This window comes from Rousettus aegyptiacus, unplaced genomic scaffold (assembly GCF_014176215.1).
Source record: "Rousettus aegyptiacus isolate mRouAeg1 unplaced genomic scaffold, mRouAeg1.p scaffold_m13_p_11, whole genome shotgun sequence".
In the NCBI taxonomy this organism is placed as follows: domain Eukaryota; kingdom Metazoa; phylum Chordata; class Mammalia; order Chiroptera; family Pteropodidae; genus Rousettus; species Rousettus aegyptiacus.
The window spans coordinates 93,841,854-93,853,225 of NW_023416286.1; the positions used below are offsets into that span (position 1 = coordinate 93,841,854).

The window sequence follows — 11,372 nt, forward strand, 5'->3', positions numbered from 1 at the left end:
CATTTGTTTTAGGGTTCGTGACCGTGAACTCCCATATCTTTTGTAGGTCCATACACTCCTTACAGGCGGGGCTCAGTGCTTACCAGATGAACTTAGAGAAAGGGACTTCCCAGCGGGTAGTGATGGGGGCAGGGTGTCATAAACGTCCAGATGGACGAAAGGGAGAAGAGCAGAGCCAGGGTGTTAAGCTGTTACTGGGCTTCGCGATGTGGGGGGGCAGTTGTCTAACTTAAGACCCGGTGAGCTTTTAAACTTTAAAATATTTCACTGTTTAACTGCAAACAATATATTTTAAATATGTTGTTTTTAAAAATACATACCAACTAGAGACAAAAAAAAATGGATAAAATTTAGAGCTTGAAACATAACCCAAGGGTTTATTTAAAGATTATTTTTTTTATATGGGATTTCTATACCTTTCAGAAAAAATGAGAATATGGATTAGAAAATATAAAATCAAGGCATTTTAAAAAATTTTTATTGTTTCAGTTATTTTTTATTTTTAATAGTCGAAAATATTTTAATTTCCTAATTCCTACATTATGAACTTTTTAACTTCATGGAATATGTTTACATGCAAGAAATCCCTAAGTTCTTTATAGTGCTGCTTTGTAGTTTGTGTTGAACAGGCCGATACCGCTGTTATTAGAACATGATTTGCCTCTGCATTTGTTTTAAATAAAAGTGACATTTTTGAAAAACACATATGAATTAATATTTGATTTAAAAATATACATTTACAGAATTGCTAGGTCATCTTATCTCTATTAATTCTCAAAAGTTTTTATGTACCGCGGGTCGGATGTTCATTTAGACATATGCCTCGAGAAGAGAATGTGGTTCCCGTGTTCTTGGTATGGAGCGGCAGGTGTCAGGCGTGGGCAGGGAGGGGAGGTGGGCAGCATGTCCGCACGGGGAGACACGGGTTTCGGTGGCGGGTCCGTGCTGTACCCGCGTCACCTGCAGGGCCCTGAAAACTGGGTCTCTCGGCGTCGTACCGAGCAGCTGTCTCATCTGTGAAAAATGCACACGTAAGCACAAATACAAGTGGAAATATGTAAATGTTGTGTGCCCGTGTATACACATACAGGCGTATATGCACGCGTCTGTGTGTGTGTGTGGAGTACGCATATGTGCTACTCGGTTTTACTTTTTACACCTCTCCCCTGCGCCGCCAGGCCCCCACTTTGCTGAGTATCTGCACTGGGACGTCACGGAAGAGTGTGAAGTTCACCTCGTCTGTAAGGTGAGCATCAGGTCCACCCAGACGGCGGCGAGGGTCTCCTTCCTGTGAAGGCGGGGTGACACACGTGGGCTGGCCTTGGGCTCAGGGGCAACGTGTGGTTTGGCCTTGGGCTCGGGGGGCCGTGACGTCATGGGGGTGACGGGTGACGGAGCTTGCGTGGGGTGGCTGGGGTCTGCAGACAGGCGTTGGGTGGCAGACGTGCAGACGCGTGTGTCCATGCCGGCCTTTCTGGATGCACGCGGAGGCCCCGGCATGGGTCGGGGTGGGCTCCGGTGTGAGGCCGTGCTGCTGGGGTGTGCTGTTTGGGACGGCGTCCCCCGTCCCCCAGGTACTGTCTAGCGGCAGTCTCGTGGTCGACCCACTGTCGGAGTTGAGCAGGGACATGCATGAGGCCAGTCGGCGTAGATGGACAAGCAGGACGACGGCCCCCAGAGGCCTCCACTGGCGGGGTGGCTGGTGCACGGGGGTGGACGGGCGTGAAGGTGGAAACGGGAGGCCACCGTCGGTGCGGGCCGCTGCGATGTCACCTCTCCAGGGTACACAGTCTTAGGTGACGGAGCCTGGTAAGCAGGAGGCTCGAGGTGCGGAGACGGGCCCCGTCCTGCGCGAGGCGCTCGGCGAGGGGTCTGGTGGCGGGGCTGAGGGTGGGGCAGAGGGCTGGGCGGGGGCAGCGGCCTCGGACCCCGCGATCGCGGGATCCCCGCTTCCCGTCGCGGGCGCCGGCAGTGGCTGCGCTCAGAGTTCCTGTCTCCACGTTGCTGTTCGGTGTGGTCACTGAGGCTGCAGTTTGGATGCTTCACACGCTCACGGTTGTTTTAAAGGTGCTTCAAAATAACACTAAGATTTTTTTTTGAGTGAGTTTCTTATGCTAGTATCTTTAAAAAAGACAAAAACCTTTATAGAAGGAAGTTTACTGGCAAAGGAGGAGAAAGACTGCGAAGGTCTGTCTCCGGACACCGGAGCGCGGCAGACGGTTAGCGGGAGCCGCACGGGTCTGACCGCTGTTCGCCGTGTTTATTTGTGCGGGAAAGAACAGCGATTTTCTCAAATGATTGTCATGTGCAAACGGTGTGCTTCTTCACATTTCCAGATATGAGCACTGCCCAAATCAGTGCTGCAGACAGTTCTGCAGACAGACAGCGTCAGGGAGCAGGCGGGCCGGGCGGCGGGGCGGGCGGCGGGGGCGGGCGGCGGCCGGGCGGGCACAGCGGTCCGGCCTGGCTGCAGAGGGGCCGCCGGCTCATGCTTACAGTTTGCTTCCCTGTGCGCCCTCATGACATCTCACAAACACATGCCTCCCGTGAATATTTGGTAATGTTTTAAATTCCCTTACCGAAGTGATTCATAAATCTTTAGACACAGATATTATAGAAGCTGAATAAACATTAATCGAGATTTGAGATTTCATTTAGCGCACTTCATTTGCATACTTGTGTTCCTACCCGTCCCGTGATTCTATAAACCCTCTTTCTACCTAGTTTTCACTTACTAATTCTTTGGCAGATGGTTACTTTTTAAATTTACTTACATAAAACACGTGAGAATAACTTATGCGAGGACATATTCTTATTAGAACGTTATGGAAAAGCCTTCTCAAGAGGCCAGTTTAAGATGGAACCCTCAGCCCTCGACAGGCAGCCTGGCAGAGCTGTCCCCACGGCAGGTGCGGAGGACGAGGGGCCCTGAGTCTCGGGAGGTGCGGGCCAGGCGCGTGGCCCCGATGCTCGGGCGTGGTCCCGCCACCGCCCTTCCTAGACATCGATGCCCCACACTCGGTGCCCACACCTGGGGAGTGGTGGCCAGACACCGCAGAGTTCAGAGAGGGACAGGTGACTTATTTAGGGGCAGAAGACCACCAGCTGTAGGAGAGACGCATTAACTGGGGGACAGGGGGCGAAGGCCATCGGAGAGGTCTGCGTTGAGCGCCGGGGACAGGCAGTTACTGACCGTGTTCGGGGACAGCAAGGGGTTGCACTGGCGTGAGAATGGACCCCGCAGATTTAGAAACGTCCGCATGTATCACGCGCTCATGGTCCTGACCTGGGAAGGCAGGTGCCGGTCCTACGGCCCGGTCCAGGGGGAACCCCGCCCTCCGCGAGTGCCGCATGCGCTTAGGGACTCTGCTCTGTGCGTCAGGCACGCCGCCACGCCTGGGCACCAGTGCGGGACGCGCAGAACCCCTGCAGTCTGGGGGTGCCAGGCTCCTGCTGTCACGGTCACACCATGGGCACAGCCCACCTGGAAGCCCGCAAGATGTCACTCAGCAGAACTGTCGCACCATCTGTGCCTTTGTGATTTATTTTCCGCATCACTTTGCTGCATCCTTACGGTATCTGAGTGCAAATGCCCGTCTCATAGAACCCGGAGTGGTCGGCACCTCCCAGTCACAGGTCACAGGGCCGGGACCTGTCCTCACCCTCAGGACGCGCAGTGTGACTTGCAGCGCCACCCACCTTTAGAATTCTGTGGCGCGTGGTTTCGAGGTCACGCCGACGTCGGGCGTGAACTGTGAGGGGCGTTAGGGCCTCACCCCACTGGGCACGTCCTGCGCGGAGGCTTCTGTCCCCCACGTAGCTGCATCCAGAATGCTGCACTGCCACAGCAGCAGCCACTGGACGGCTCTGTAGACCTCGGAGAACGCGTCGTGGTGTTTACGAGCTGAAAACACCCGGCTTCTGACTGGTTTCGTGTGAACGAAAAGGCCCACCCACCTCCCCGGGCAGAGGGAGGAGGGCCCTGCCCGGCCCCTGCAGCCTGCGGCCGGCGTTCGAGAAGCCGGGACCTCGAACCGTGTCTGCCGTGAGCGGGGCGGACGGGTTTCCACGGGCCTCCGTCTGAGACGGTCGGTGGCGGAAATCGCTTCTCCCTAGAGTCTGCAGTGTAAAGTCAGAACAGACTTTTTTCTTAGGGGCCAGAGCGATTCACGTGCGAGACGCAGGATCTCTGTCTCGTAGGTCGCAAACACCAGGAAGGACACAGCGTTCAAGTGGCTGAAGGACGACGTCCTGTACGAGACCGAGAGCCTGCCCGACCTGGAGAGGGGCGTCTGCGAGCTGCTGATACCCAAGGTGCGTCCGGCGCCCGAGGGGTCCGCGCCGGGGGCCGGGCGCCCGCGGCCCGCAGAGCAACCGCGTTTGCCCGTGTCGCGCTTCACGCCACGGCGGCGTTTTCCCCACGCACGTGATTCGCTTGCAGTTGTCCAAGAAGGACCTCGGCGAATACAAGGCGACCCTGAAGGACGAGCGCGGCCAGGACGTGACCGTCCTGGAGATCGGCGGCAAAGGTAAAGGGAAAGCTCCCGCGACCCCCAGAGAGACGCGCGTCACCGCCGGGGTGACGTGCCACATGGACGTCCCCCCCCCCCCCCCCGGGGCCCGTGCGCATCGGCTCTCCCGCGGAAGGGGCCAGACCTACGCTCCGGGGCCTTCGAAGCCGCTTGGGTGGGGGAGGACAGCCCGGGCTGACACCATGGGTTTCTGCGAGGCGCCGCGTTGGCCCGTCTGACGCGGCGAGGACGATGCGAACGGCGACTCAGTCAAGCGTGCCGTTAGATTTACGTCGGGCGAGGCGTTCTTGGTCCTCGTTTGAAAAGGGAGTTGGTTAGGAGGGCGTAGCAAACTCGTCAGCCTTCTACGGATAAATGCGGCTGTTTTGGTCTTTCATTTTTCTAACCGTCACGATGTCCTGTATCAATTTAAATAAACATGAAAATGCTGCTGTCTGATAAAACTGCGTGTAGTAACGGTCCTCTCCCTCTGCCTTTCAGTGTATGACGACATGATTTTGGCGATGAGCAGAGTCTGCGGTAAGTACCTGCCTTCTCGTTTTCGCGTTGTCATGGGCTCTCATGTCAGCATTTCCTGGGGAGGGGGCACTTGCCACGGCGGGGGCCCTGGTGGACCCGGGGTGCACAGGCCAGCCCCGGGGCAGGGCCCTCGTCCGATGGCCTCAGCGACGATTTGTGAAGGGGTCGGCAGCATCACGTGTAGAATGTGTTTCGCTTTAAAAACAACGGCCCGGTTTGGGCTTCCCGCCGACCTGCTCCTCCCGATGTGCCTTGGGTTAACCGGGGCGATGGCTTCGTACACAACTGCTGTCAGCATCTTTGTGACAAGCGATGAGTTGCAGTGATGAATTTCAAACCTCTGTCTTTGCATCATGGGTACGAAACTGGTTTTTTAGCTTTGCAGATAAGTTCTCCTTCTCCAGGTGCCCTTCCATGGACACTGAGAACCCAGACGTTGGGTGTTGGTTTGATAACATGGCTTACGTTCGTGTCGTGCTTGGTGCTGAGAATTGTAACTCACTCCCGGGGGTGTTCCACGCTTCGCTCCTGAGTTACACCCTCAGATCGGGGCGCAGAAGTCGTGGGGTGAGTGTGTGGCCGGGGGCGGCGCGTCTGCTAGTCAGGACTCTAACTGCCGGAAGCTGCTGTCCCCCCTTAATCCCAAGCTCGGTTTTTCTGGAATTCTTCTGAAATCCTTCTCATCTTTATTTTTCATTGCTTTCTCAAGACGGCTCTGCAAGGAAGGTTTTATTTCTGCTTTTGCTCTGTCTGAAAAGGGCCACGTTTTAAATGCATTTCACTTTCTCTGATGATTTGTGGGCCAAGGAGCGCTTGATGGGCACTCAGGCCACAGTGCGAAGGCGAACCAGGCCGTTCGAGAGGGGCTCCCCCCTCATCCTCCACGGGGCTACTCCGTGCAAATACCGCGTAACGCGTGGACGGGTGCTCGCTGACAATGCAGCAGCCCCGCGGGTCCCAAGGCCAGGCCGGCCCGCTGTCCCCAGGGCCCTCCCGCCGCTGGGTGGGCCTGCCGTGGTGCGTCGGCTGCGGGGATGTTACCGGGCTGCCCAGGGTGTCTGGGCTGCCCTGGGGTGGGTCTGCGTCTATCCTGGAGCGACACCTGTGGGTCCCCACGCCACCTGCCTCAGCCATCAGGGACCACGTGTGTGGTGGCCGTCCTGTTACTCCTGGCCCTCTGTCCGCGTGGTCCGCACCCCGCACCCTCGGGCGACCAGGGCGTCCGCCTCCCTCAGTCCTGAGTGTGGGTGACGCCATGCACGGGCACACACTCAGTTACCTGACACACTCGCACACACACACACACACACACTGTCACACGCTCACCTGACACGCTCCCACACACACACACACGCTCACCTGACATACACACACACACTCCACATACTGTCACGCTCACCTGGCACACTCTCACGCACACACACTGTCACACGCTCACCTGACACGCTCCCACACACACACACACACTCACCCGACGTGCTCACACACACACACTCCACACACTGTCACGCTCACCTGACACACTCTCACGCACACACTGTCACACGCTCACATGACGTGCTTGGGGAGGGAGCAGAGGCCACTGCAGGCGCCCGGCTCGTCCCTGGTCGCGGCCGCTGCGAGGTGCTGAAGTTAAAGACGGTGCCGCCTTCGGTTCTGACGCAGCTACAGGGCATGGGGTTTGTTTATTTGATTTTCGTTAGATGCTTTCTTTACCCATGTTCATTTACGAATAAATGGAAAATAAAGTCATGGACTTTTTTTTTCACTTTCAGTTTCTAGTTAGAATTATAAATATAATTTGTTTCTTGTTTTTTTTCACGTATTTTGTGATAATTGTGTTTTCTGTAGGTTTTATATCCACTGTTCCTAATAATTGCATAGTATTTCTTGAAATTACTGTGGCATGGTGTGAATTCTTCCCTTGAGATATGAACACCGTTTCATCAGTACTATAAATAACTACGCGATGCACATCTTTGGGCAAAGAAAGGCTTTTTTTTTACATTTGAGAATATTTCCTTTGATCGAATTCCCTCGAATGTGACGACTGTGCAGCATGCTGTGAACATCTTTAGGGTTCTTAATAGGGGTGTTTGAGTTGCTGACGCAAGTTAAGAAGTGGCATCGTGAAGGGCTCGTCTCCGTAAACCCGGGCCAGCCGCGTGTGGTTGCGAAGCTTTTCCGCAGGTCGCGGACCGTGCTGATCCCTGCGGGTCCCCTGCAGTGTGTGTGTGTGTGTGGGGGGGTGCCGTGTGTTCACGTGACCTCGCTGTAGGTGCCGGTGACGGGGCCTCTGCCCCAAACTCGGAGCCTGGGCCGCGGTCACGGGCGCCCTGCCGACGTCTTGTGTCCCTGCCGGCCCCTCCCCCAGACCGTACCCGTCAGACCCGGCGGGGTCCCTCCTCCCGCACCCCGGCGGGTTCCTCCTCCTGCACCCCGGCGGGTTCCTCCCGCACCCCAAGCGCGCCCGCATTTCGTGGGCGTCTCTCATCGCCTGTGGTGCCCTCTGCCTCCCCCCCCTTCCCGACTCACCCGCCTGGCGCCGTGTCCCCTCCACGCCCTTCCTGGGTCACTTCTGCCTTGTCGCCTCGCAGGTCGTGGACCGGCTGTGTCACAGGGCGACCTCACACTGTCCCCTCCTCTCCTTAGCCCAGTGGCGGGGGGCAGGCGATGATTCTTTGTAAAAGACTATGTGTCCCTCCCGGTACCCAGCATAAGCGTCTTCCAGATCATTCTGGTGTGGCACGTGCTTGTGTGATGGACGAGTGTGGCACGGGGTCAGTGGCCAGAGCCTGGAGCTGGCAGACGGGCCTGGCGGACGGGGCCCGCGAGCCTGCGCGCCCAGCCGGGGACGCAGAGGCCCCGGCGGCACCACCCCGCGCCCCACGAGGCCGCCGGCCGGGCTGCTCCCCGCAGGCCTGAGCGCGTCTCGTTCTGTGCAGGGGCCTCCGCTTCTCCGCTGAAGATCCTCTGCACCCCGGAAGGGATCCGCCTGCAGTGCTTCCTGAAGTATTACACCGACGAAATGAGGGTGAACTGGTACCACAAGTAAGTGCACGGGCCACGGCACGGCCGAGCCGTGGACCAGCGCGGCGCCGGGGCCGGCTTTGTTGGGCTGAAAAATGACGACGCCCTTTGGCTCGGGGCCGGGGGCCATTGCCAGGGGCCATCGTGGCAGTGGGGGGACCAGGGGAAGGAGGAAGGCGCAGAGCTGCCCGAGCTCGGCAGGGACACGTCTCCGCCCCGTCTCGGTTTGGCCAAGGTGGCTCTGCTGGTGACGTGTGTGGCACCCGGGACCCAGCAGAGAGCCAGCGGGAGGTGGTCTGGAGACCGCCCTCCACGGCTCCCGTCTGCTGGTCGCCCAGTAGGTCGAATAAAACCAGCTCAAGGTCGAGGAGGAGACGGCGCAGGCCCAGCCCGCGCACGTGGCAGGCCTTCTGTGTCCAGTCCGCGGCTCCGGTGCTTCTCCGGGGGCGGGAGGGGGGAGCGGTCACTGTTAAGACACTGGAGACCTTGTGACTGTCACACCCCCCACAGTCCTGCACCCAGCCCCGGGCGGTCTGGCTCTTTCCTACCCCCTCCTCCACGCTCGTCTCTGAAACACCCCTCAAAGCCACACGTCTCTGAGGAAAACAGGCCCATGTCACTGGGTCCCCGCAGGTCCCTGATGTAACCACAGGGGGCAGACGGAGGCAGATGGAGCAGGGGCCTGCTGCCCTCTGGTCCCTCCCTGCCCCAGCCTGAGGCCACGGGCGACATTCTCGGGTTGGTTCTCAGTGGGGTCCGGATGCCCACCCCTCAGGCTCCTCCGCACGCTGCCGCTGGTGCCTGCGTCACGCCCGGCTTCTCCGATCAGCATCGGACGGGCGGGCGCCATGGCAACGGGTGTCCCCAGAGCGACACTGTGGGCAGGTGGCGGTGCTTGACAGCACCTGGAGGTGCTCGCTGGGCAGCGTCCTGGGCTCCCTGCTGTTCACATCTCGCCACGCGGTGCTGCGTCTTGGAGGCTGGGCTTGACGCGTAGGGTCCAGGGCATGTGGCGTCTCGGGGCGTCCATGCTTGGCGCCTGTGCTTCTGCAGGGCGGCACCCCCATGTCTGGTGGGGCAGTCATAGTCCCACACGGAGGCGTTCGTCCGGGGCGGGTCAGGCAGCGTCTTTGTGTAAAGGTCCAGGAACGGCAGCCTCAGACGGGAGCCCTGGTGCCCTTTGGGACATGACAGTTTATGAGGATCTGGATTTTAGACAAATGAGCAAAGCGAAGTTTCCAGCTGGTGAACCCTCCCCTCCCCCGCAGAGGAGGGTCGGCCGCTGCCCTCGCCAGGCTCCTGTGGGTGGCTGCGGTCGTGCCGCGGGGGGCCGCGTGTGGCGGGGACGTGGGCCCGGAGCCCCTCGCACGCCTGCCCGCCCCGCGGAGCGCACCCCGCCCGCAGCGTGCCCGACACGCCGTGGCCCCGGTGGACACGCACGTGCTGGGCACACGCGGCCGTGTTCACGCTGGCACATGCGTGTGGCGTGTGGGAGCGTGTGGCCCACACTAACACACGGGTGCTGAGGTTGGCGCTTCCGTCATTAACGTGTGACTTTCCGCGGCCCTCACCGCTGGACCGTGACACGGTACCCTGCGTCTCAGGCTACACGTCAAAGCACGTGCTGCGTCACGTGCTGTCGCTACCGCGTAACGTGTGGTTACGTGTCGCCAATGGAAAAGTAGAGCAGGGTGTGAAATGGCATCTACGTTTGAGATGAAATGGCCCCTTAGCAACGCCCGCGAGGCCCGAGGGAGCCCTTGCTGTGGGCTTGTCCTGTGGGGACAGGGGCTGGAGAACTCTCCCAAGAAAACCCAAGGATGCAGGTGCCGGCGAGGGCGACGGCTCTCCCCATGGCCCCGAGGGCTCAGAGCTCTGACAACCCTGCATGCCCCTGGGTCCCTCCCCAGGACGGATGCTCCGGGCCGCGGTCCGATTCCCGATTCTCTCTGGCCCTGTCCTGTCCCCACCTGCCCGTGGCCGTCATTGACGACTTTTCTAGCTCCCTCCGAGTCAAGGCAGTGTTAGGAAGCAGCGGACGTGTGTTTGTGTGCCCTGAACACAGTGTACGGACCGGCGCACACCCCCCACACACACCACACACATGCCACACACACACCCTGCACACACCACACACAGGCCACACACACACCCCATGCACACATCATGCACATGCCCCGCACAGCCCAGCCCATGCGCCCCCTACAACGTGTGCAGACGGCTGGGTCATACATTGTTACAAATTTTTTTCTAAGGGGAAAAATGCCATACCACGTAGAGTGTTTTAAAGTCTCCTGCGGTGCAGATAACGAGCGTATATTGAGTAACAATGTGTCTTTAAACACTAAGTGTTAGATTTACCTTGAGAAGGTTTTCAGATCTGAGCTCCCGATGGAGGTAACGAATTACTAATGCCCAGGAAACCTATGGGGGGCAGGTCAGACCTGGCCCCCAGCCCGACAGGCGTCCTGCGTGGACCCTGGGATTCCGACTGAAACGTGTCCCTCTCGTTTTTTATTTTCCCCCCTAAAGAGATGCGAAGATCGCTTCTAGTGAGCACATGCGGGCAGGAGGGAGCGAGGAGGTGGCCTGGCTGCAGATCTGCGAGCCCACTGAGAAGGACAAAGGGAAATACACCTTCGAGATTTTCGACGGCAAGGAGAACCATCAGCGCTCGCTGGACCTGTCAGGCGCCGGTGAGCCGGCTCTGTGCCGACCTTAGGGTCCGCGCTCAGTGACCGAGTTAGAACGCGGGGGGCGGGGGGGGGGGTCTGATCCCGCGGTTCTCACTCAGAGAAAGTTATTTCCGGAAAGTCAGTTTATTCATTTGGCTACTTGTCAGTTTTCATTAAGCAAATTCGGGAGTGAATGAATAAAAATGAAACACGTCGAAAAACCGTTAATAAGTATGAAACGTTTCCTTACAGAGTTTGACGAAGCACTTGCCGAATTCCAGCAGCTCAAGTAAGATTCGCGTGTTTGGCTGTTATCCTCTTGTGAAGGGAGCCATAGAGCCGTAGTTACTTCGGCTGAGGGTGGGGGCATCTGTGGGCACCTGGGTGACCCAGGGCTTGCGACCGGCCTAGGAACTGGGATAAAAATGGCAGTTTAACTAATTCCATATGTGGAAGGGCAGGCATTCTTCTAAGCTATAAACGTATTCATAAATCAACTTTCTAGACTCATAATAACCCTGGGTGATTTAAATGATTAGAATGATACATTTCTGAAGTAGTTACAGTTACAGCGACACGTTATACAGAGAAATTTTAAAGAAGATTATATATATTT

General features: G+C 57.9%; 1 protein-coding gene across 1 annotated transcript in view; it reads left to right on the plus strand.

The window, feature by feature from the left end:
- MYOM2 (myomesin 2) overlaps positions 1-11,049 on the plus strand; it is a 53,310-nt gene extending 42,261 nt beyond the window's left edge. The window contains exons 28-34 of the mRNA XM_036228982.1: positions 1,179-1,246; positions 4,201-4,314; positions 4,442-4,529; positions 5,013-5,051; positions 7,997-8,102; positions 10,614-10,777; positions 11,009-11,049. Of these exons, the coding sequence (XP_036084875.1) occupies positions 1,179-1,246; positions 4,201-4,314; positions 4,442-4,529; positions 5,013-5,051; positions 7,997-8,102; positions 10,614-10,777; positions 11,009-11,049 (620 nt within the window). The remainder of the gene's footprint in view (positions 1-1,178; positions 1,247-4,200; positions 4,315-4,441; positions 4,530-5,012; positions 5,052-7,996; positions 8,103-10,613; positions 10,778-11,008) is intronic.
- The last annotated feature ends 323 nt before the right edge of the window (positions 11,050-11,372 follow it).